We start from the raw sequence: 24,596 nt of genomic DNA, 5'->3' as shown, positions 1-24,596 counted from the left end.
GTATGTGTGCCTCTGTATGTCACATCCGGTATGTGTGCCTCTGCGTGTCACGTGTAGTATGTGTGCCTTTGTATGTCATGTGGAATATGTGTGCCTCTGCATGTCACATCCGGTATGTGTGCCTCTGCGTGTCACGTCCGGTATGTGTGCCTCTGCATGTCACGTCCGGTATGTGTGCCTCTGCGTGTCACGTCCGGTATGTGTGCCTCTTTATGTCACGTGCGGTATGTGTGCCTCTGCATGTCACGTGCGGTATGTGTGCCCCTGCATGTCACGTGCGGTATGTGTGCCTCTGTATGTCACGTCCGGTATGTGTGCCTCTGTATGTCACGTCCGGTATGTGTGCCTCTGCGTGTCACGTGTAGTATGTGTGCCTTTGTATGTCATGTGCAATATGTGTGCCTCTGCATGTCACGTCCGGTATGTGTGCCTCTTTATGTCACGTGCGGTATGTGTGCCTCTGCATGTCACGTGCGGTATGTGTGCCCCTGCATGTCACGTGCGGTATGTGTGCCTCTGTATGTCACGTCCGGTATGTGTGCCTCTGTATGTCACGTGCGGTATGTGTGCCTCTGTATGTCACGTCCGGTATGTGTGCCTCTGCTTGTCACGTCCGGTATGTGTGCCTCTGTATGTCACGTGCAGTATGTGTGCCTCTTTATGTCATGTGCGGTATGTGTGCCTCTGCATGTCACGTGCGGTATGTGTGCCCCTGCATGTCACGTGCGGTATGTGTGCCTCTGTATGTCACGTCCGGTATGTGTGCCTCTGCATGTCACGTCCGGTATGTGTGCCTCTGTATGTCACGTGCAGTATGTGTGCCTCTGTATGTCACGTGCGGTATGTGTGCCTCTGTATGTCATGTGCAGTATGTGTGCCTCTGTATATCACGTCCAGTATGTGTGCCTCTATATGTCACATGCAGTATGTGTGCCTCTGTATGTCACGTGCGGTATGTGTGCCTCTGTATGTCGCGTGCGGTATGTGTCCCTCTGTATGTCACGTCCGGTATGTGTGCCTCTGCGTGTCACGTCAGGTATGTGTGCCTCTGCATAAGACATCTGGTATGTGTGTCTCTGCATGTCACGTCCGGTATGTGTTCCTCTGCATGTCACGCGCGGTATGTGTGCCTCTGGTATGTGTGCCTCTGCGTGTCACGTCCGGTGTGTGTGCCTCTGCGTGTCACGTGCGGTGTGTGTTTCTCTGCATAAGACATCTGGTATGTGTGCCTCTGCGTGTCACGTCCGGTATGTGTGCCTCTGCGTGTCACGTGCGGTATGTGTGCCTCTACATAAGGCATCTGGTATGTGTGTCTGTGTCACGTCCGGTATGTGTGCCTCTGTATGTGACGTGCGGTATGTGTGCCTCTGCGTGTCACGTGCAGTATGTGTGCCTCTGTATGTCACGTTCGTTATGTTTGCCTATGCATGTCACGTGCAGTATGTGTGCCTCTGTATGTCACATGCAGTATGTGTGCCTCTTTATGTCACGTGCAGTATGTGTGCCTCTGCATGTCACGTGCGGTATGTGTGCCTCAGTATATCACGTGCGGTATGTGTGCCTCTGCGTGTCACGTTCGGTATGTGTGCCTCTGCATGTCACGTGCGGTATGTGTGCCTCTGCATGTCACGTGCAGTATGTGTTCCTCTGTATGTCACGTGCAGTATGTGTGCCTCTGCATGTCACGTGCGGTATGTGTGCCTCTGTATGTCACGTGCGGTATGTGTGCCTCTGCATGTCACGTCCGGTATGTGTGCCTCTGTATGTCTCGTGCGGTAGGTGTGCCTCTGCTTGTCACGTGCGGTATGTGTGCCTCTGCATGTCACGTCCGGTATGTGTGCCTCTGTATGTCACATGCAGTATGTGTGCCTCTGTATGTCACGTGCGGTATGTGTGCTTCTGCATGTCACGTGCAGTATGTGTGCCCCTGCATGTCACGTGCAGTATGTGTGCCTCTGTATGTCACGTCCGGTATGTGTGCCTCTGTATGTCACGTGCAGTATGTGTGCCTCTATATGTCACGTCCTGTATGTGTGCCTCTGTATGTCACGTGTAGTATGTGTGCCTCTGTATGTCACGTGCAGTATGTGTGCCTCTGTATGTCACGTCCGGTATGTGTGCCTCTGTATGTCACGTGCAGTATGTGTGCCTCTGTATGTCATGTGCAATATGTGTGCCTCTGCATGTCACGTCCGGTATGTGTGCCTCTGCGTGTCACGTCCGGTATGTGTGCCTCTTTATGTCACGTGCGGTATGTGTGCCTCTGCATGTCACGTGCGGTATGTGTGCCCCTGCATGTCACGTGCGGTAGGTGTGCCTCTGTATGTCACATGCGGTATGTGTGCCTCTGTATGTCATGTGCAGTATGTGTGCCTCTGTATGTCACGTGCGGTATGTGTGCCTCTGTATGTCACGTGCAGTATGTGTGCCTCGCTATGTCACGTGCGGTATGTGTGCCTCTGTATGTCACGTGCGGTATATGTGCCTCTACATGTCACGTGCGGTATGTGTGCCTCTGTATGTCACGTGCGGTATGTGTGCCTCTGTATGTCACGTGCGGTATGTGTGCCTCTGTATGTCACGTGCAGTATGTGTGCCTCTGTATGTCACGTGCAGTATGTGTGCCTCTGTATGTCATGTGCAATATGTGTGCCTCTGCATGTCACGTCCGGTATGTGTGCCTCTGCGTGTCACGTGTGGTATGTGTGCCTCTGTATGTCACGTGCGGTATGTGTGCCTCTGTATGTCACGTGCGGTATGTGTGCCTCTATGTCACGTGCGGTATATGTGCCTCTGTATGTCACGTGCGGTATGTGTGCATCTATGTCACGTGCCGTATATGTGCCTTTACATGTCACGTGCAGTATGTGTGCCTCTGTATGTCACGTGCGGTATGTGTGCCTCTGTATGTCACGTGTGGTTTGCGTGCCTCTGTATGTCACGTGCAGTATGTGTGCCTCTGCGTGTCATGTGCGGTTCATATTCTCATCACATGCTATATATCATAGGTCTGTAAACTCGGTCCTCATTACCCCCACACAGTGCATGTTTTGCAGGTAACCCAGCAGGTGCACAGGTGTATTAATTACTCACAGACACATTTTAAAAGGTCTGCAGGTGGAGCTAATTATTTCACTTGCGATTCTGTGAGGAGACCTGGAAAACATGCCTTGTGTAGGGTAATGAGGACCGAGTTTACAGACCTATGATATATATGTATCTATACACATCACATGGGTATATGTTTAATTTTGCCAACTGTCAGAATTCCTACGCTTTCCTTACGGCCACTGACGGCCTCCTACTCCATCTTTACGGCCACTGACGGCCTCCTACTCCATCTTTACGGCCACTGACAGCCTCCTACACCGTCCCCTACGGCCACTGACGGCCTCCTACTCCATCTTTACGGCCACCGACAGCCTCCTACACCGTCCTTACGGCCACTGACATCCTCCTACTCCATATTTACGTCCACTGACGGCCTCCTACACCGTCCTTACAGCCACTGACGGCCTCCTACACCGTCCTTACGGCCACTGACTGCCTCCTACACCGTCCTTACGGCCACTGATGGCCTCCTACACCGTCCTTACGTTCACTGACGGCCTCCCACACCTTCCTTACGGCCACTGACGGCCTCCTACACCGTGCTTACAGCCACTGACGGCCTCTTACACCGTCCTTACGTTCACTCACGGCCTCCCACACCTTCATTATGTTCAATGACAGCCTCCTACACCTACCTTACAGCCACTGACAGCCTCCTACTCCATCTTTACGGCCACCGACAGCCTCCTACACCGTCCTTATGGCCACTGACGGCCTCCTACTCCATCCTTACGGCCACTGATGGCCTCCTACTCCGTCCTTACGGCCACTGACGGCCTCCTACACCGTCCTTACGGCCACTGACGGCCTCCTACACCGTCCTTACGTTCACTGACGGCCTCCCACACCTTCCTTACGGCCACTGACGGCCTCCTACACCGTGCTTACAGCCACTGACGGCCTCCTACACCGTCCTTATGTTCACTGACGGCCTCCCACACCTTCCTTACATTCACTGACGGCCTCCTACACCTACCTTACAGCCACTGACAGCCTCCTACTCCATCTTTACAGACACCGACAGCCTCCTACACCGCCCTTATGCCCACTGACGGCCTCCTACACCGTCCTTAGGTTCACTGACGGCCTCCTACACCGTCATTACAGCCACTGACAGCCTCCTACACCGTCCTTACGGTCACTGACAGCTTCCAACACCGTCCCCTACGGCCACTGACGGCCTCCTACTCCATCTTTACGGCCACCGACGGCCTCCTACACCGTCCTTACGTTCACTGACAGCCTCCTACTCCATCTTTACAGACACCGACAGCCTCCTACACCGTTCTTACGTTCACTGACGGCCTCCTACACCGTTCTTACGTTCACTGACGGCCTCCTACACCGTCCTTACAGCCACTAACGGCCTCCTACACCGTCCTTACAGCCACTGACAGCCTCCTACACCGTCCTTACGTTCACTCACGGCCTCCCACACCTTCCTTATGTTCACTGGCGGCCTCCTACACCTACCTTACAGCCACTGACAGCCTCCTACTCCATCTTTACGGCCACCGACGGCCTCCTACACCGTCCTTACGTTCACTGACAGCCTCCTACTCCATCTTTACAGACACCGACAGCCTCCTACACCACCCTTATGCCCACTGACGGCCTCCTACACCGTCCTTACGTTCACTCACGGCCTCCCACACCTTCCTTATGTTCACTGGCGGCCTCCTACACCTACCTTACAGTCACCGACAGCCTCCTACTCCATCTTTACGGCCACCGACAGCCTCCTACACCGTCCTTACGGCCACTGACGGCCTCCTACACCGTCCTTACGGCCACTGATGGCCTCCTACACCATCCTTACGTTCACTGACAGCCTCCCACACCTTCCTTACGGCAATTGACGCCCTCCTACACCGTGCTTACGGCCACTGACGGCCTCCTACACCGTCCTTATGTTCACTGATGGCTTCCCACACCTTTCTTACATTCACTGACGGCCTCCTACACCTACCTTACAGCCACTGACAGCCTCCTACTCCAGCTTTACAGACACCGACAGCCTCCTACACCGCCCTTATGCCCACTGACGGCCTCCTACACCGTCCTTACGTTCACTGACGGCCTCCTACACCGTCCTTACAGCCACTGACAGCCTCCTACACCGTCCTTACGGCCACTGACAGCCTCCTACACCGTCCCCTACGGCCACTGACGACCTCCTACTCCATCTTTACGGCCACCGACGGCCTCCTACACCGTCCTTACGTTCACTGACAGCCTCCTACTCCATCTTTACAGACACCGACAGCCTCCTACACCGTCCTTACGTTCACTGACTACCTCCTACTCCATCTTTACAGCCACCGACAGCCTCCTACACCGTCCTTACAGCCACTCACATCCTCCTACTCCATCTTTACGGCCACCGACAGCCTCCTACACCGTCCTTACGGCCACTGACGGCCTCCTACACCGTCCTTACGGCCACTGATGGCCTCCTACACCATCCTTACGTTCACTGACAGCCTCCCACACCTTCCTTACGGCAATTGACGCCCTCCTACACCGTGCTTACGGCCACTGACGGCCTCCTACACCGTCCTTATGTTCACTGATGGCTTCCCACACCTTTCTTACATTCACTGACGGCCTCCTACACCTACCTTACAGCCACTGACAGCCTCCTACTCCAGCTTTACAGACACCGACAGCCTCCTACACCGCCCTTATGCCCACTGACGGCCTCCTACACCGTCCTTACGTTCACTGACGGCCTCCTACACCGTCCTTACAGCCACTGACAGCCTCCTACACCGTCCTTACGGCCACTGACAGCCTCCTACACCGTCCCCTACGGCCACTGACGACCTCCTACTCCATCTTTACGGCCACCGACGGCCTCCTACACCGTCCTTACGTTCACTGACAGCCTCCTACTCCATCTTTACAGACACCGACAGCCTCCTACACCGTCCTTACGTTCACTGACTACCTCCTACTCCATCTTTACAGCCACCGACAGCCTCCTACACCGTCCTTACAGCCACTGACATCCTCCTACTCCATCTTTACGTCCACTAACGGTCTCCTACACCGTCCTTACAGCCACTAACGGCCTCCTACACCGTCCTTACAGCCACTGACAGCCTCCTACACTGTCCTTACGTTCACTCACGGCCTCCCACACCTTCCTTATGTTCACTGGCAGCCTCCTACACCTACCTTATAGGCACTGACAGCCTCCTGCTCCATCTTTACGCCCACCGACAGCCTCCTACACCGTCCTTACGGCCACTGACAGCCTATTACTCCATCTTTACGTCCACTAAAGGCCTCCTACACCATCCTTACAGCCACTGACGGCCTCCTACACCGTCCTTACGGCCACTGACGGCCTCCTACACCGTCCTTACGGCCACTGACGGCCTCCTACACCGTCCTTACGGCCACTGACGGCCTCCTACACCGTCCTTACGGCCACTGACGGCCTCCTACACCGTCCTTACGGCCACTGATGGACTCCTACACCGTCCTTACGTTGACTAACGGCCTCCCACACCTTCTTTACGGCCACTGACGGCCTCCTACACCTTCCTTACGTTCACTGACAGCCTCCCACACCTTCCTTACGGCAATTGACGCCCTCCTACACCGTGCTTACGGCCACTGACGGCCTCCTACACCGTCCTTATGTTCACTGATGGCTTCCCACACCTTTCTTACATTCACTGACTGCCTCCTACACCTACCTTACAGCCACTGACAGCCTCCTACTCCAGCTTTACAGACACCGACAGCCTCCTACACCGCCCTTATGCCCACTGACGGCCTCCTACACCGTCCTTACGTTCACTGACGGCCTCCTACACCGTCCTTACAGCCACTGACAGCCTCCTACACCGTCCTTACGGCCACTGACAGCCTCCTTCACCGTCCCCTACGGCCACTGACTACCTCCTACTCCATCTTTACAGCCACCGACAGCCTCCTACACCGTCCTTACAGCCACTGACATCCTCCTACTCCATCTTTACGTCCACTAACGGTCTCCTACACCGTCCTTACGGCCACCGACTGCCTCCTACACCGTCCTTACAGCCACTGACATCCTCCTACTCCATCTTTACGTCCACTAACGGTCTCCTACACCATCCTTACAGCCACTGACGGCCTCCTACACCGTCCTTACGGCCACTGACGGCCTCCTACACCGTCCTTACGGCCACTGATGGCCTCCTACACCGTCCTTACGGCCACTGACGGCCTCCTACACCATCCTTACGGCCACTGATGGACTCCTACACCGTCCTTACGGCCACTGATGGCCTCCTACACCGTCCTTACGTTCACTGACGGCCTCCCACACCTACCTTACGGCCACTGACGGCCTCCCACACCTTCTTTACGGCCACTGACGGCCTCCTACACCGTCCTTATGTTCACTGACGGCCTCCCACACCTTCCTTACATTCACTGACTGCCTCCTACACCTACCTTACAGCCACTGACAGCCTCCTACTCCATCTTTACAGACACCGACAGCCTCCTACGCCGCCCTTATGCCCACTGACGGCCTCCTACACCGTCCTTACGTTCACTGACGGCCTCCTACACCTTCCTTACGGCCACTGACAGCCTCCTACTCCATCTTTACGGACACCGACAGCCTCCTACTCCATCCTCACGGCTACGGACGGCTTCCTACGCCATCCTTACGGCAATGGACAGCCTCCTACTCCATCTTTACGGACACCGACAGCCTCCTACACCGTCCTTACGGCCACTGACAGCCTCCTACACCATCCTTACGGCCACTGACAGCCTCCTACTCCATCTTTATGTCCACTGAAGGCCTCCTACACCATCCTTACGGCCACTGACGGCCTCCTACACGTCCTTACAGCCACTGACGGCCTCCTACACGTCCTTACAGCCACTGACGGCCTCCTACACGTCCTTACAGCCACTGACGGCCTCCTACACCGTTCTTACAGCCACTGACAGCCTCCTACACCGTCCTTACGGCCACTGACGGCCCCCTACACCGTCCTTACGGCCACTGACAGCCTATTACTCCATCCTTACGGCCACTGACAGCCTCCTACTCCATCTTTATGTCCACTGAAGGCCTCCTACACCATCCTTACGGCCACTGACGGCCTCCTACACGTCCTTACCGCCACTGACGGCCTCCTACACCGTTCTTACAGCCACTGACAGCCTCCTACACCATCCTTACGGCCACCAACAGCCTCCTACACCGTCCTTACGGCCACTGACAGCCTCCTACACCATCCTTACGGCCACTGACAGCCTCCTACTCCTTCTTTATGTCCACTGAAGGTATCCTACACCATCCTTACGGCCACTGACGGCCTCCTACACGTCCTTACAGCCACTGACGGCCTCCTACACCGTTCTTACAGCCACTGACAGCCTCCTACACCGTCCTTACGCCCACCGACAGCCTCCTACACCGTCCTTACGGCCACTGACAGCCTATTACTCCATCTTTACGTCCACTAAAGGCCTCCTACACCATCCTTACAGCCACTGACGGCCTCCTACACCGTCCTTACGGCCACTGACGGCCTCCTACACCGTCCTTACGGCCACTGACGGCCTCCTACACCGTCCTTACGGCCACTGACGGCCTCCTACACCGTCCTTACGGCCACTGACGGCCTCCTACACCGTCCTTACGGCCACTGACGGCCTCCTACACCGTCCTTACGGCCACTGACGGCCTCCTACACCGTCCTTACGGCCACTGACGGCCTCCTACACCGTCCTTACGGCCACTGACGGCCTCCTACACCGTCCTTACGGCCACTGACGGCCTCCTACACCGTCCTTACGGCCACTGACGGCCTCCTACACCGTCCTTACGGCCACTGACGGCCTCCTACACCGTCCTTACGGCCACTGACGGCCTCCTACACCGTCCTTACGGCCACTGACGGCCTCCTACACCGTCCTTACGGCCACTGACGGCCTCCTACACCGTCCTTACGGCCACTGATGGACTCCTACACCGTCCTTACGTTGACTAACGGCCTCCCACACCTTCTTTACGGCCACTGACGGCCTCCTACACCGTCCTTACATTCACTGACTGCCTCCTACACCTACCTTACAGCCACTGACAGCCTCCTACTCCATCTTTACAGACACCGACAGCCTCCTACGCCACCCTTATGCCCACTGACGGCCTCCTACACCGTCCTTACGTTCACTGACGGCCTCCTACACCTTCCTTACGTTCACTGACAGCCTCCCACACCTTCCTTACGGCAATTGACGCCCTCCTACACCGTGCTTATGGCCACTGACGGCCTCCTACACCGTCCTTATGTTCACTGATGGCTTCCCACACCTTTCTTACATTCACTGACTGCCTCCTACACCTACCTTACAGCCACTGACAGCCTCCTACTCCAGCTTTACAGACACCGACAGCCTCCTACACCGCCCTTATGCCCACTGACGGCCTCCTACACCGTCCTTACGTTCACTGACGGCCTCCTACACCGTCCTTACAGCCACTGACAGCCTCCTACACCGTCCTTACGGCCACTGACAGCCTCCTACACCGTCCCCTACGGCCACTGACTACCTCCTACTCCATCTTTACAGCCACCGACAGCCTCCTACACCGTCCTTACAGCCACTGACATCCTCCTACTCCATCTTTACGTCCACTAACGGTCTCCTACACCATCCTTACGGCCACCGACTGCCTCCTACACCGTCCTTACAGCCACTGACATCCTCCTACTCCATCTTTACATCCACTAACGGTCTCCTACACCATCCTTACAGCCACTGACGGCCTCCTACACCGTCCTTACGGCCACTGACGGCCTCCTACACCGTCCTTACGGCCACTGACGGCCTCCTACACCGTCCTTACGGCCACTGACGGCCTCCTACACCGTCCTTACGGCCACTGACGGCCTCCTACACCGTCCTTACGGCCACTGATGGACTCCTACACCGTCCTTACGTTGACTAACGGCCTCCCACACCTTCTTTACGGCCACTGACGGCCTCCTACACCGTCCTTATGTTCACTGACGGCCTCCCACACCTTCCTTACATTCACTGACTGCCTCCTACACCTACCTTACAGCCACTGACAGCCTCCTACTCCATCTTTACAGACACCGACAGCCTCCTACGCCGCCCTTATGCCCACTGACGGCCTCCTACACCGTTCTTACGTTCACTGACGGCCTCCTACACCTTCCTTACGGCCACTGACAGCCTCCTACTCCATCTTTACGGACACCGACAGCCTCCTACACCGTCCTCACGGCTACGGACGGCTTCCTACGCCATCCTTACGGCAATGGACAGCCTCCTACTCCATCTTTACGGACACCGACAGCCTCCTACACCGTCCTTACGGCCACTGACAGCCTCCTACACCATCCTTACGGCCACTGACAGCCTCCTACTCCATCTTTATGTCCACTGACGGCCTCCTACACCATCCTTACGGCCACTGACGGCCTCCTACACGTCCTTACAGCCACTGACGGCCTCCTACACGTCCTTACAGCCACTGACGGCCTCCTACACGTCCTTACAGCCACTGACGGCCTCCTACACCGTTCTTACGGCCACTGACGGCCCCCTACACCGTCCTTACGGCCACTGACGGCCCCCTACACCGTCCTTACGGCCACTGACGGCCCCCTACACCGTCCTTACGGCCACTGACGGCCCCCTACACCGTCCTTACGGCCACTGACTGCCCCCTACACCGTCCTTACGGCCACTGACGGCCCCCTACACCGTCCTTACGGCCACTGACGGCCTCCTACACCTTCCTTACGTTCACTAACGGCCTCCTACACCGTCCTTACGGCCACTGACAGTCTCCTACACCGTCCCCTACGGCCACGGACGGCCTCCTACTCCATCTTTGCGGCCACCGACGGCCTCCTACACCGTCCTTACGTTCACTGACAGCCTCCTACTCCATCTTTACAGACACCGACAGCCTCCTACACCGCCCTTATGCCCACTGACGGCCTCTTACACCGTTCTTACGTTCACCGACGGCCTCCTACACTGTCCTTACAGCCATTAACGGCCTCCTACACCGTCCTTACAGCCACTGACAGCCTCCTACACCGTCCTTACGTTCACTCACGGCCTCCCACACCTTCCTTATGTTCACTGACGGCCTCCTACACCTACCTTACAGCCACTGACAGCCTCCTACTCCATCTTTACGGCCACCGACAGCCTACTACACCGTCCTTACGGCCACTGACGGCCTCCTACACCGTCCTTACGGCCACTGACGGCCTCCTACACCCTCCTTACGGCCACTGATGGCCTCCTACACCGTCCTTACGTTCACTGACGGCCTCCCACACCTACCTTACGGCCACTGACGGCCTCCTACACCGTGCTTACGGCCACTGACGGCCTCCTACACCGTCCTTATGTTCACTGATGGCCTCCCACACCTTCCTTACATTCACTGACGGCCTCCTACACCTACCTTACAGCCACTGACAGCCTCCTACTCCAGCTTTACAGACACCGACAGCCTCCTACACCGTCCTTATGCCCACTGACGGCCTCCTACACCGTCCTTACGTTCACTGACGGCCTCCTACACTGTCCTTACAGCCACTGACAGCCTCCTACACTGTCCTTACGGCCACTGACGACCTCCTACTCCATCTTTACAGCCACCGACAGCCTCCTATACCGTCCTTACAGCCACTAACATCCTCCTACTCCATCTTTTCGTCCACTAACGGTCTCCTACACCGTCCTTACAGCCACTAACGGCCTCCTACACCGTCCTTACAGCCACTGACAGCCTCCTACACCGTCCTTACGTTCACTCTCGGCCTCCCACACCTTCCTTATGTTCACTGGCGGCCTCCTACACCTACCTTACAGCCACTGACAGCCTCCTGCTCCATCTTTACGCCCACCGACAGCCTCCTACACCGTCCTTACGGCCACTCACGGCCTCCCACACCTTCCTTATGTTCACTGGCGGCCTCCTACACCTACCTTACAGCCACTGACAGCCTCCTACTCCATCTTTACGGCCACCGACAGCCTCCTACACCGTCCTTACGTTCACTCACGGCCTCCCACACCTTCCTTATCTTCACTGGCGGCCTCCTACACCTACCTTACAGCCACTGACAGCCTCCTTCTCCATCTTTACGCCCACCGACAGCCTTCTACACCGTCCTTACGGCCACCCACGGCCTCCCACACCTTCCTTATGTTCACTGGCAGCCTCCTACACCTACCTTACAGCCACTGACAGCCTACTACTCCATCCTTACGGCCACTGACGGCCTCCTACACCGTCCTTACGGCCACTGACGGCCTCCTACACCGTCCTTACGGCCACTGACGGCCTCCTACACCGTCCTTACGGCCACTGACTGCCTCCTACACCGTCCTTACGGCCACTGACGGCCTCCTACACCGTCCTTACAGCCACTGACGGCCTCCTACACCATCCTTACGGCCACTGATGGCCTCCCACACCGTCCTTACGTTCACTTACGGCCTCCCACACCTTCCTTACGGCCACTGACGGCCTCCTACACCTTCCTTACGGCCACTGACAGCCTCCTACTCCATCTTTACGGACACCGACGGCCTCCTACACCGTCCTTACGTTCACTGACAGCCTCCTACTCCATCTTTACAGACACCGACAGCCTCCTACACCACCCTTATGCCCACTGACGGCCTCCTACACCGTTCTTACGTTCACCGACAGCCTCCTACACCGTCCTCACGGCTACGGACGGCTTCCTACGCCATCCTTACGGCCATGGACAGCCTCCTACTCCATCTTTACGGACACCGACAGCCTCCTACACCGTCCTTACGGCCACTGACAGCCTCCTACACCATCCTTACGGCCACTGACAGCCTCCTACTCCATCTTTACGTCCACTAAAGGCCTCCTACACCATCCTTATGGCCACTGACAGCCTCCTACACCGTCCTTACGTCCACTGACGGCCTCCTACTCCATCTTTACATCCACTGACGGCCTCCTACACGTCCTTACAGACAATGACGGCCTCCTACACTGTTCTTACAGCCACTGACAGCCTCCTACGCCGTCCTTACGGCCACTGACGGCCTCCTACACCGTCCGTACGGCCACTGACGGCCTCCTACACCGTCCTTACAGCCACTGACGGCCTCCTACACTGTCCTTACAGCCACTGACGGCCTCCTACACCGTCCTTACAGCCACTGACGGCCTCCTACACCGTCCTTACAGCCACTGATGGCCTCCTACTCCATCCTTACGGCCACTGACAGCCTCCTACACCGTCCTTACGGCCACTGACAGCCTCCTACACCGTCCTTACGGCCACTAACAGCCTCCTACACCGTCCTTACGGCCACTGACAGCCTCCTACACCGTTTTTATGGCCACTGACAGCCTCCTACACCGTCCTTACGGCTACTGACGGCTTCCTACGCCATCTTTACGGCCACTGACGGCTTCCTACTCCATCTTTACGGAAACCGACAGCCTCCTACACCGTCCTTACGGCCACTGACAGCCTCCTACTCCCTCCTTACGACCTCTGACGGCCTCCTACACCATCCTTACAGCCACTGACGGCCTCCTACACCGTCCTTACAGCCACTGACGGCCTCCTACGCCGTCCTTACGGCCACTGACGGCCTCCTACGCCGTCCTTACGGCCACTGACGGCCTCCTACGCCGTCCTTACGGCCACTGACGGCCTCCTACGCCGTCCTTACGGCCACTGACGGCCTCCTACGCCGTCCTTACGGCCACTGACGGCCTCCTACGCCGTCCTTACGGCCACTGACGGCCTCCTACGCCGTCCTTACGGCCACTGACGGCCTCCTACGCCGTCCTTACGGCCACTGACGGCCTCCTACGCCGTCCTTACGGCCACTGACGGCCTCCTACGCCGTCCTTACGGCCACTGACGGCCTCCTACGCCGTCCTTACGGCCACTGACGGCCTCCTACGCCGTCCTTACGGCCACTGACGGCCTCCTACGCCGTCCTTACGGCCACTGACGGCCTCCTACGCCGTCCTTACGGCCACTGACGGCCTCCTACGCCGTCCTTACGGCCACTGACGGCCTCCTACGCCGTCCTTACGGCCACTGACGGCCTCCTACGCCGTCCTTACGGCCACTGACGGCCTCCTACGCCGTCCTTACGGCCACTGACGGCCTCCTACGCCGTCCTTACGGCCACTGACGGCCTCCTACGCCGTCCTTACGGCCACTGACGGCCTCCTACGCCGTCCTTACGGCCACTGACGGCCTCCTACGCCGTCCTTACGGCCACTGACGGCCTCCTACTCCGTCCTTACGGCCACTGACGGCCTCCTACTCCATCCTTACGGCCACTGACGGCCTCCTACACAGTACTTACAGCCACTGACAGCCTCCTACACCGTCCTTACAGGCACTAACAGCCTCCTACACCGTACTTACAGCCACTGACAGCCTCCTACACTGTCCTTACGGCAACTGACAGCCTCCTACACCGTCCTTATAGCCACTGACAGCCTCCTACACCGTCCTTACGGCCACTGACAGCCTCCTACTCCATCTTTACGTCCACTAAAGGCCTCCTACACCATCCTTACGTCCACTGACTGCCTCCTACTCCATCTTTACATCCACTGACGGCCTCCTACACGTCCTTACAGCCACTGACGGCCTCCTACACCGTTCTTACAGCGACTGACGGCCTCCTACACCGTCCTTACGGCCACTGACGGCCTCCTACACCTTCCTTACGTTCACTGACGGCATCCCACACCTTCCTTACGTTCACTGACGGCATCCCACACCTTCCTTACGTTCACTGACGGCATCCCACACCTTCCTTACGTTCACTGACGGCCTCCTACTCCATCTTTACAGACACTGACAGCCTCCTACACCGTCCTTACGGCTACTGACGGCTTCCTACGCCATCCTTACGGCCACTGACAGCCTCCTACTCCATCTTTACGGACACCGACAGCCTCCTATGCCGTCCTTACGGCCACTGACAGCCTCCTACGCCGTCCTTACGGCCACTGATGGCCTCCTACTCCATCCTTACAGCCTCTGACGGCCTCCTACTCCATCCTTACGGCCTCCTACACCGTGCTTACAGCCACTGACAGCCTTCTACACCGTCCTTATAGCCACTGACAGCCTCCTAGTCCTGGTCTGTGTAGAGATGTGCAGCTCTCCTGCACATGCGATCGCACCCTTGCACACCGAATTCCCCCTCCCCTGTAAGCGGCGACCACCTGATCGCACGGATGCAGAAAACGCACCCTAGCGATCAGGTCTGAATTAGGCCCACTGTACGTGTGATATAGGTAACATTGTCAGAGATTTATCAAGCATTCTTAATAGGACAATTGCCTATAGCAGCTAATCAGATTGCAGCTATGACTTTCTAGACTGTATCCGATAAATGACAGCTACAATCTGATTGGTCGATACACGTAACTTCTCCGCATGTCCACTATAGAAGGCTGGATAGCCTCCCCCACTGCCTCCATTTATACTAATCTCCCCTCTTACCTCTCACCTCTGGAATTCCTAATGTTGCAAAAATGGAGAAACATGGGTCAGTCATCCGCGCTTCGCCTGTGGCAGTGCAGGGGTTAACGGCATCCGGCTGATCTGCGTGGCTAATTAATTCAACCCCCCCCCCTTCCAATCCGTACTCCCTTCAAGGTCGCATAATGACCATTGCTCTCTGCAGCGTTTAGGCAGCGCCATGGAAACCAGGACGTCAGTGATGCTGGCTGTGTGTGTGTGTGTGTGTGTGTGTGTGTGTGTGTGTGGGGGGGGGGGGGGGGGGGCAGAGCAGGACCTCTTCTCCACTGGTGGCTCTCATGCACAGCTGCCGTGCTGCAGGATGGGGCAACGCCACTCTGCCTGCTTTACGTCACTACATCTCCGCACATAATGCCGTGACCTTTGGTTCCTCTGTCCCGCATGCAGAATTCCCCATTGTGTGCACTGGATAGTGTTTATCTTATTATGTACAGGGCATCCGGAAAGTATTCACGGCGCTCCACTTTTTCCACATTTTGTTATGTTACAGCCTTATTCCAAAATGGAATAAATTCATTCTACACACAATACACCATAATGACAACGTTAAAAATGTTTTTTTTAGATTTTTGCAAATTTATTAAAAATAAAAAAATAAGTATTCACAGCCTTTGCTCAATACTCTGTTGATGCACCTTTGGCGGCAATGACAGCCTCAAGTCTTTTTGAATATGATGCCACAAGCTTGGCACACCTATCTTTGGGTATTTTCGCCCATTCCTCTTTGCAGCACCTCTCAAGCTCCATCAGGTTGGATGGGAAGCGTCGGTGCACAGCCATTTTCAGATCTCTCCAGAGAATCGGATTTAAGTCTGGGCTCTGGCTGGGCCACTCAAAGACATTCACAGAGTTGTCCTGAAGCCACTCCTTTGATATCTTGGCTGGGTGCTTAGGGTCGTTGTCCTGCTGAAAGATGAACCGTCGCCCCAGTCTGAGGTCAAGAGCGCTCTGGAGCAGGTTTTCATCCAGGATGTCTCTGTACATTGCTGCATTCCTCTTTTCCTCTATCCTGACTAATCTCCCAGTTTTCCCTCAAAATTCTACACACAATACCCCATAATGACAACGTGAAAAAAGTTTGACATTTTTGCAAATTTATTAAAAATAAAAAAACTAAGAAATCACATGTACATAAGTATTCACGGCCTTTGCCTTGGAGCTCAAAATTGAGCTCAGGTGCATTCTGTTTCCACTGATCATCCTTGAGATGTTCCTACAGCTTAACTGGAGTCCATGATTCGGATTTGGACATGATTTGGAAAGGCACACACCTGTCTATATAAGGTCCCACACTTGACAGTGCATGTCTGTGCACAAACCAAGCATGAAGTCAAAGGAATTGTCGGTAGACCTCCGAGACAGGAATGTCTTGAGGCAAAAATTTGGAGAAGGGTACAGAAAAGTATGCTTTTTGAAGGTCCCAATGAGCACAGTGACCACCATCATTCGTAAATGGAAGAAGTTCAGAACCACCAGGACTCTTCCTAGAGTTGACCGCCCGTCTAAACTGAGCGATTGGGGGAGAATGGCCCTAGTCAGGGAGGAGACCAAGAACCCCATGGTCACTCTGTCAGAGCTAAAGCATTACTCTGTGGAGAGAGGAGAACATTCCAGAAGGACAACCATCTCTGCAGCAATCCGTCAATCAGGCCTGTATGGTAGAGTGGCCAGACGGAAGCCACTCCTTAGTAAAAAGCACATGGCAGCCTGTCTGGAGTTTGCCAAAATGCTCCTGAAGGACTCTCAGACCATGAGAAACAAAATTCTCTGGTCTGATGAGACAGAGATTGAACTCTTTGGCGTGAATGCCAGGCGTCATGTTTGGAGGAAACCAGGCACCGCTCATCACCAGGCCAATACCATCCCTACAGTGAAGCATGGTGGTGGCAGCATCATGCCGTGGGGATGTTTTTCAGTGGCAGGAAAAATTAATTTATTCCATTTTGGAATAAGGCTGTAACATAACAACATGTGGAAAAAGTGAAGAGCTGTGAATACTTTCCGGATGCACTGTATAACAGTAGTTCTATTTCTCTGCTGTCCTATCGCCAATAAAATTCTCAGATTTCGCTATGGAGCCCGGCAAGGACCTATTGTCCACTGCAAGTACTTTACGTAAAAGATTCCATACTTTGGCAGAGCACGAACTGTGTTATTTGTTAAGTTATTTATAAAGCACACACATATTGTGCAGTGCTCCCACTATGCAAGATGCATACGGGACATCTTAGGACATTATATAATAAATATGTATAACAATAAAACATACAAGGGTGTGCTTATAATGCATTAACCAATTTACTTTTGAGCTGCATTTAGGTGAATTCAGTGGTCCTGATTCAATTAGACATTGCCCCTTTATCAGCCCGTTGCGTTCGCTGACCAGACACCGCCCCTTTGGTTAATTGTTAGAGTCCTCAGAGCTGAACATTATCCAGATCTCATGACTTTAAGAATCAGAAGACCAATACATTTGTTAATATTTTTGTAATAAGGTTTATTCTTTAGTGATTTTAATCTTCTGTTTTCTTTTTCCCTTTTACCTGTTTCACTTTATTTCATATCACCAAATCCCTTGTTTCCCAAACATTTGCCTCTCTGTCATTTTCACACTTTTGTTAAATAACATCTATTAATTATTCTCCTCTACCGTTCTCCTCCTCTGTGTCATCACCACCTGTCCTCTAATGTGCTCCTCCTCTGTGTCCTCGTCACCACCTGTTCTCAAATGTCCTCCTCCGCTGTGTCCTTGTCAACACCTGTCCACTAATGTCCTCCTCCTCTGTGTCCTTACCACCTGTCCTCTAATGTCCTCCTCCTCTGTGTCCTCGTCAACACCTGTCCACATCCCCACCTGTCCTCTAATGTCCTTCCCCTCTGTGTCCTCATTACCACCTGTCCTCTAATGTAATTTTCTTCTGTGTCCTCATCACCACCTGACCTCTAATGTCTTTCACCTCTGTGTCCTCATCACCACATGTCCTCTAATGTCTTCCTCACCACCTGTCCGCTAATATAATTTTCTTCTATGTCCTCTAATGTCTTCCTCACCACCTGTCCTCTAATGTAATTTTCTTCTGTGTCCTCATCACCACCTGACCTCAAATGTCCTACACCTGTGTCCTCATCACCACATGTCCACTAATGTCGTCCTCCTCTGTTATCATCACCACCTATCCTCTAATGTCTTCCTCCTCTGTTATCATCACCACCTATCCTCTAATGTCCTCCTCCTCTGTTATCATCACCACCTATCCTCTAATGTCCTCCTCCTCTGTTATCATCACCACCTATCCTCTAATGTCCTCCTCCTCTGTTATCATCACCACCTATCCTCTAATGTCCTCCTCCGCTATTATCATCACCACCTATCCTCTAATGTCCTCCTCCGCTGTTATCACTACTGCCTGTCCCCTAATGTCCTCTTCATCTGTCCTCATCACCACCTGACCTCTAATGTCCTCCTCCTGTGTCCTCATCACTACAGCTCTCATAATGGCCTCTTTCTCTGTATCCACATTAGTATCTCTCCTTCAGTATCCTCTTTCTCAGTATTGTTATGACAGCCTATTATTTACTGTCCATATGTTCTGTATCCGCAGCACAATCCCTCCTTTAATGCCCTCTACCTCTGTATCTTCATCATCATCCTTCCTCTAGTGTCCACATCTTGTATTACCATCACTATCGCTCCTCTAAAGCACGAGTCCTCTGTACTTTATCACCACCACCATCACCTTCACTCCTTTCCCCTGCTGGACATTCTCAGGTCCCCAAGTCAACATCTGAAGATGGTGTTTGCTCATGAAATGGATGCGCAGAGGCCTCGTCTCATCCTACCCACAGTTCTGTACCCGCTGCCAAATAATAGTTTAACCACCTGCCCAATGACAGACGGAGAAACGTTAATCCCCGGACTTTTTAAAGATGGCGCTGCAGGAAGGCGGAACAGCACTGTACCAGTTCAGCTCCTGTTTCCAGGGGAGATAGCGGCAGCTGGCTTAGTCTTTGGGGTTATATGGATTCTGTCAGTCTTTGGCAATGCTTTGGTGTGTCTCGTCATCCACCGAAGCCGGCGGACGCAATCAACGACAAATTACTTTGTAGTGTCTCTAGCATGTGCGGACTTGCTACTCAGCCTTGGGAGTGCCCCCTTTACACTGTTACAGATCACCTCTGGCCGCTGGGCACTGGGTAGTGCCATGTGTAAATTGGCACGTTTTTTACACTACTTGACACCTGGAGTACAAATTTACGTCCTTTTGTCCATCTGTCTTGACCGTTTCTACACCATCCTGTACCCGCTGAGCTTCAAGGTTTCCAGGGAAAAAGCCAAAAGGATGATAGTGGCCTCATGGCTTTTCGATGCAGCTTTTGTCTCTCCAGCCTTCTTCTTTTATGACGGTGTGGATGGACACTGTAACTTTTTCCCTCCCCCATCCTGGGATGGGGCTGTATATGGAGTGGCCCACCTTCTAGTGGGCTTCCTTGTGCCCTCAGCTCTCATCATCCTCTTTTACCAAAAGGTGGTGAAATATATTTGGCGTATTGGCACGAACAGGCTCAGTGTCAGACGCACCATGAACATTGTGCCTAGGACCAAAGTCAAAACCATTAAAATGTTCCTAATGCTCAATACCATCTTCTTGGTGTCTTGGCTGCCATTCTATGTTGCCCAGTTGTGGCATCCGGATGAAAGAGACGAGCGGCACTGCTGCCTGGCCTATCTGGCAGTATCCTGGCTCTCTTTTGGTTCCTCAGCCGCCAAGCCTACCCTGTACTCGGTATACAATGCCAACTTCCGACGTGGCATGAAGGAGACCTTCTGTATGTCCTCTATGAAGTGTTACAGGAGTAACGCTTATACCATCACTACTAGCTCCCGCATGGCAAAGAGGAACTATGTTGGTATTTGTGAAATGCCCATTCCGGGCAAGGCCGCCGTTACGGATTCAGTATATGATTCATTTGACCGTGAGGCCAAGGAGAAAAAACTGGCTTGGCCCATTGACTCCAATCCTCCCAATACTTTTGTGTGATTGTCAGAAGTAAAGAGACACAATATTGACCCTTAATCTACCTAACACCAATACATTGCAGACAGCCTGTGGGCATAAAGTGGCATCAAGACAACTTGTGCCAATACAATCTGTAGAAGTCCACGATGAGATTCACTAACTCAACAAAACTTGACTGGATTATGTTTTGTACAAAAAAAAGAGAATTTAAGCAATATTTATTTTGACACAACTGGGAAGGTGAAACACAGTTGAGGTTCTGTAAATAAAATGTGGGGAAAGAGAGATTTTGTGTGACCCAACGCATTTTGCACATCTTGCTCTTGTCATAGTTAAAGTGTCGCTTTTTATACAGGTTAAAGTCACCGTTTTCACCATGTTGTTTTATTTTAGGTGTCAAGCGTCCGTAACGAGTCCCCGTAAAATAATAAGCCATCTGCTTGTTGAGTATAGTCAGCGACCTCACCAATATGTGTTCTGTATGCTGGTTCTCTAAGAGAGCACTCACCTTAAGGCCGAGCGCAGGAGACAGAGGGATTTGTGTCTTTGATTTGAATGTTGTCTTGTAAGGTCACTGCGTAATTGTTAAGAAAGGGCTAAATTCCAATAAAAGAATCCGGGCAAATTCTTCTTCTATTTAGGATTCTTGGCCTCTGTCCGAGGGTGGGGTGGGCTGGGTAGGGGGTGCTCTCTTCTCATGGTATATAAGCACGTGCTTGGCAGGGACCATTTGGAGACAGCTGGAGTGTGTGGGTAGTGTTCTATATCATAAATCTATTTTTACATTTGGTTGAATGCAAATTAAATTCACAGTGAACTCCACGCGCAATAAGCAAATTGCAGCCCATTCTAAGTGAGTAGAATAACTTCATAGTGACGTCTCGGCGGCTGAACCGCGGTAGTATAAGTGGGAGGGGCCTGTATGTTAAATACGGATGAAAGAGTTTAAGCAAAACGGGTGTGGATCATTGGGTCAACATGCAACTGATCAACAGGTAAACACATAAGGTCGACGGGTACAAAATGTCGATACAGTCAAAAGGTTTTTTTGGGTGTCATTTTAAACGTTAAACGGCAGGTCACCCCAATTAGTGTACCGCTTGCCACACTTCAGGTAGGTTACTATTCCCATTCGTAGTCCACGTGGATAGTAAAGGATGAAAAAGATTAAAAAAACCTTGTGTCGGCCATCGTCATGTCAACCGTTTGAACCTGTTGACCGTCTGCACCCGTCGGCCAAAGCATGTAGACCATATGGGGTCGACTTATTGCCTGCCGACCTATCATCCAGATACCCAGAGAAATGCATCTATAAAACACATCTAGAATACAAAATACATTCTCCAAAGCAAAGTGGCCCTGTGTACAGTATGGCGTGTACATACGATACAGCCAGAATACAGAGTGCGTCTAAAACGCTATCCGTTCACAGGGGACCAGAGCAAAAGCTGGAGAGAACATGGCCGTCCTGGGACAGTCGCCCGGTCATGCCGCAGTACCCACCTGGGCCGGCCCAGAACGTACTCGAGTATTGCCTGTAGTCGGACTGTCTCCAATGTGTGCACGTTAATGTATAGCTGCCACGTTTCCTCTGTGCCTCGCAGACTAGATGTCTGTGCACCTCGCAGGGCCTATTATTTCATCAGCCGTCAGTTCTGTAGTGCCAACGTATGCCACAGCGCAGTGCAATAAGGGACACATTGTATGTATACGTCTGGCGTAACACGCATTAAATGCATAATATTCCCCTATTCTGAATGGTGTTTTACCTGCTCTGCAATGACCCTGTGCTAACATGTAACACATAAAACCCTCATCACTTTACTTGTATTTTATGACCTTTTATCGCAGTTTAATCATTGACTGGTGCTTTGTCCTGTTACCCGGCAACCATTAGCCTGCGTGAAAGGAGGACACGGATGCAGCTGTCACGTATCCCGGTAACAATCTACATTTACCATACCAACTACCCCCCCCCAGGATAACAATTAAATGTGCAGGTTTTTACCCATATTAAGAAGGAACGACCGTACTACAGACACGCCCAGCGCTACAAAGACGTTGGCCAATCTACCCCGTGTTCTCGATGTCGCATTTGAATCACTGCTCCGTCACAGCCCAAGTCATGAAGCCCACATCCTATTTCCTGTTAGTATCTGGAGGGTGCAGAGGGGTTCCGGAACAACCGGGTGACGGCGTTTCGCTAAACGTATCCTTGCAGAGTTTTCTTCACACTCCGTAGAGGTGCTCGAGATAATGGTCAAAGATTGTTTTACCCTAACAGACGTTATTGTGCGCAGCCGAATCCCGCGGTGATTGTCGGTCACACATCGCGAGGGATTGAATATGCCCCCGTATGCGTTAGAACATTTAGAGGACTATGGTGGAGATTTATGAAAAGCTTGGAGAGGGGTAAAGTGGAGAGAGATAAAGGGTTCTATTTACTAAGCCTTGGAGAGAGATAAAAGGGTCTATTTACTAAGCCTTGGAGAGAGAGAAAAAGTGGAGAGAGATAAAAGGGTCTATTTACTAAGCCTGAGAGAGATAGATAAAGTAGACGGAAATAAAGGACCAGCCAATCAGCTCCTAACTGCCATGTTACAGGCTGCGTTTGCAAAATGACAGTTAGGAGCTGATTGATTGGTGCTTTACCGCTGTCCACTTTCTTCTCTCCATAAGACAGCAAAACAATACCCAATAACCGTGTTTGTGAATCATTATATTATCAGCTGCAGAATATGGGCCCTCATTCCGAGTTGTTCGCTCGGTAAAAATCTTTGCATCGCAGCGATTTTCCGCTTAATGCGCATGCGCAACGTCCGCACTGCGACTGCGCCAAGTAAATTTGCTATGCAGTTAGGATTTTTACTCACGGCTTTTTCATCGTTCTGGCGATCGTAATGTGATTGACAGGAAATGGGTGTTACTGGGCGGAAACAGGCCGTTTTATGGGCGTGTGGGAAAAAACGCAGGAGTGGCCGGAGAAACGGGGGAGTGTCTGGGCGAACGCTGGGTGTGTTTGTGACGTCAAACCAGGAACGACAAGCACTGAACTGATCGCAGATGCAGAGTAAGTCTGAAGCTACCCAGAAACTGCTACGAGGTGTGTAATCGCAATATTGCGAATACATCGTTCGCAATTTTAAGATGCTAAGATTCACTCCCAGTAGGCGGCGGCTTAGCATGAGCAAATCTGCTAAAATTCACTTGCGAGCGAACAACTCGGAATGAGGGCCATGAATTTAAATAATACAACAAAAAAATGGACAAGTATATATTCATTATGTAACATGGGAACTTTGCAGATGTCCTCACTGAGCTATTTACAACGCCTGGAGCAGTGAGGTAGGTGGAGATGTGTCAGCGGCCTGTCCTTGTAAAGTGCATCAGATGTGGTCGCCATGCTTAGGGTGGGCACGGGACCCCAGGCTGGAGAATCTGCCACACGGGGGGGCATCTGTCTCCCGTGAACTGATTCTGTCTAATGAGCAGCTATTCCTGCCGTTGTATCAGGCAGTTCCAAATTCCTCTGGGGGCCGCTAATTCCTTCCAGTCTGTGCTATGGACGACACTGGGAGCTAATTAAATCCAGAACCTGCTTATTGATAGTCATTTCTAGATCTATAATTGCCAATTAGTCAGTGGTGTGGGTGCTGCATTCTCCAAGGCGATTCCGCCGGGAAGAGGGCGCTTTGCACACGGTAAAGCCAATACCCCTGTAGATACAGACTGCGTATCATCCTGGCCCCCGGGTTTACTCTACACATATTACAGCCTCGTTATTATTATTATATTAGCAATAAAGCTCAGCGCTGTAACAACTCACAGCGTGTATTGCGCACATACAGTGCTCTGTGCGGCGGGATAAAGCACCCCAATC

The 24,596-nt window shown here is 53.0% G+C and overlaps 1 protein-coding gene across 2 annotated transcripts in view; it reads left to right on the top strand.

Annotated features, from left to right (window-relative positions):
- The window catches only part of GPR19 (G protein-coupled receptor 19), a 34,128-nt gene extending 13,127 nt beyond the window's left edge, over window positions 1–21,001 (top strand). The window contains exon 2 of one of the 2 annotated variants that reach the window (XR_010179763.1): window positions 19,186–19,392. Coding sequence is in view for 1 of the 2 variants with exons in the window: in XM_063929275.1 (XP_063785345.1) it covers window positions 19,301–20,737 (1,437 nt within the window). In the remaining variant the exon portion in view is untranslated. Of the gene's footprint in view, window positions 1–19,185 lie in introns of both variants that reach the window. The other variant, XM_063929275.1, reaches the window with a different exon arrangement.
- Window positions 21,002–24,596: the final 3,595 nt, after the last annotated feature.

Source organism: Pseudophryne corroboree, chromosome 6 (genome assembly GCF_028390025.1).
Source record: "Pseudophryne corroboree isolate aPseCor3 chromosome 6, aPseCor3.hap2, whole genome shotgun sequence".
Classification (NCBI taxonomy): domain Eukaryota; kingdom Metazoa; phylum Chordata; class Amphibia; order Anura; family Myobatrachidae; genus Pseudophryne; species Pseudophryne corroboree.
Note: the sequence above shows the minus strand (reverse complement) of the source record. Positions and strands in the feature narration are given on the sequence as shown.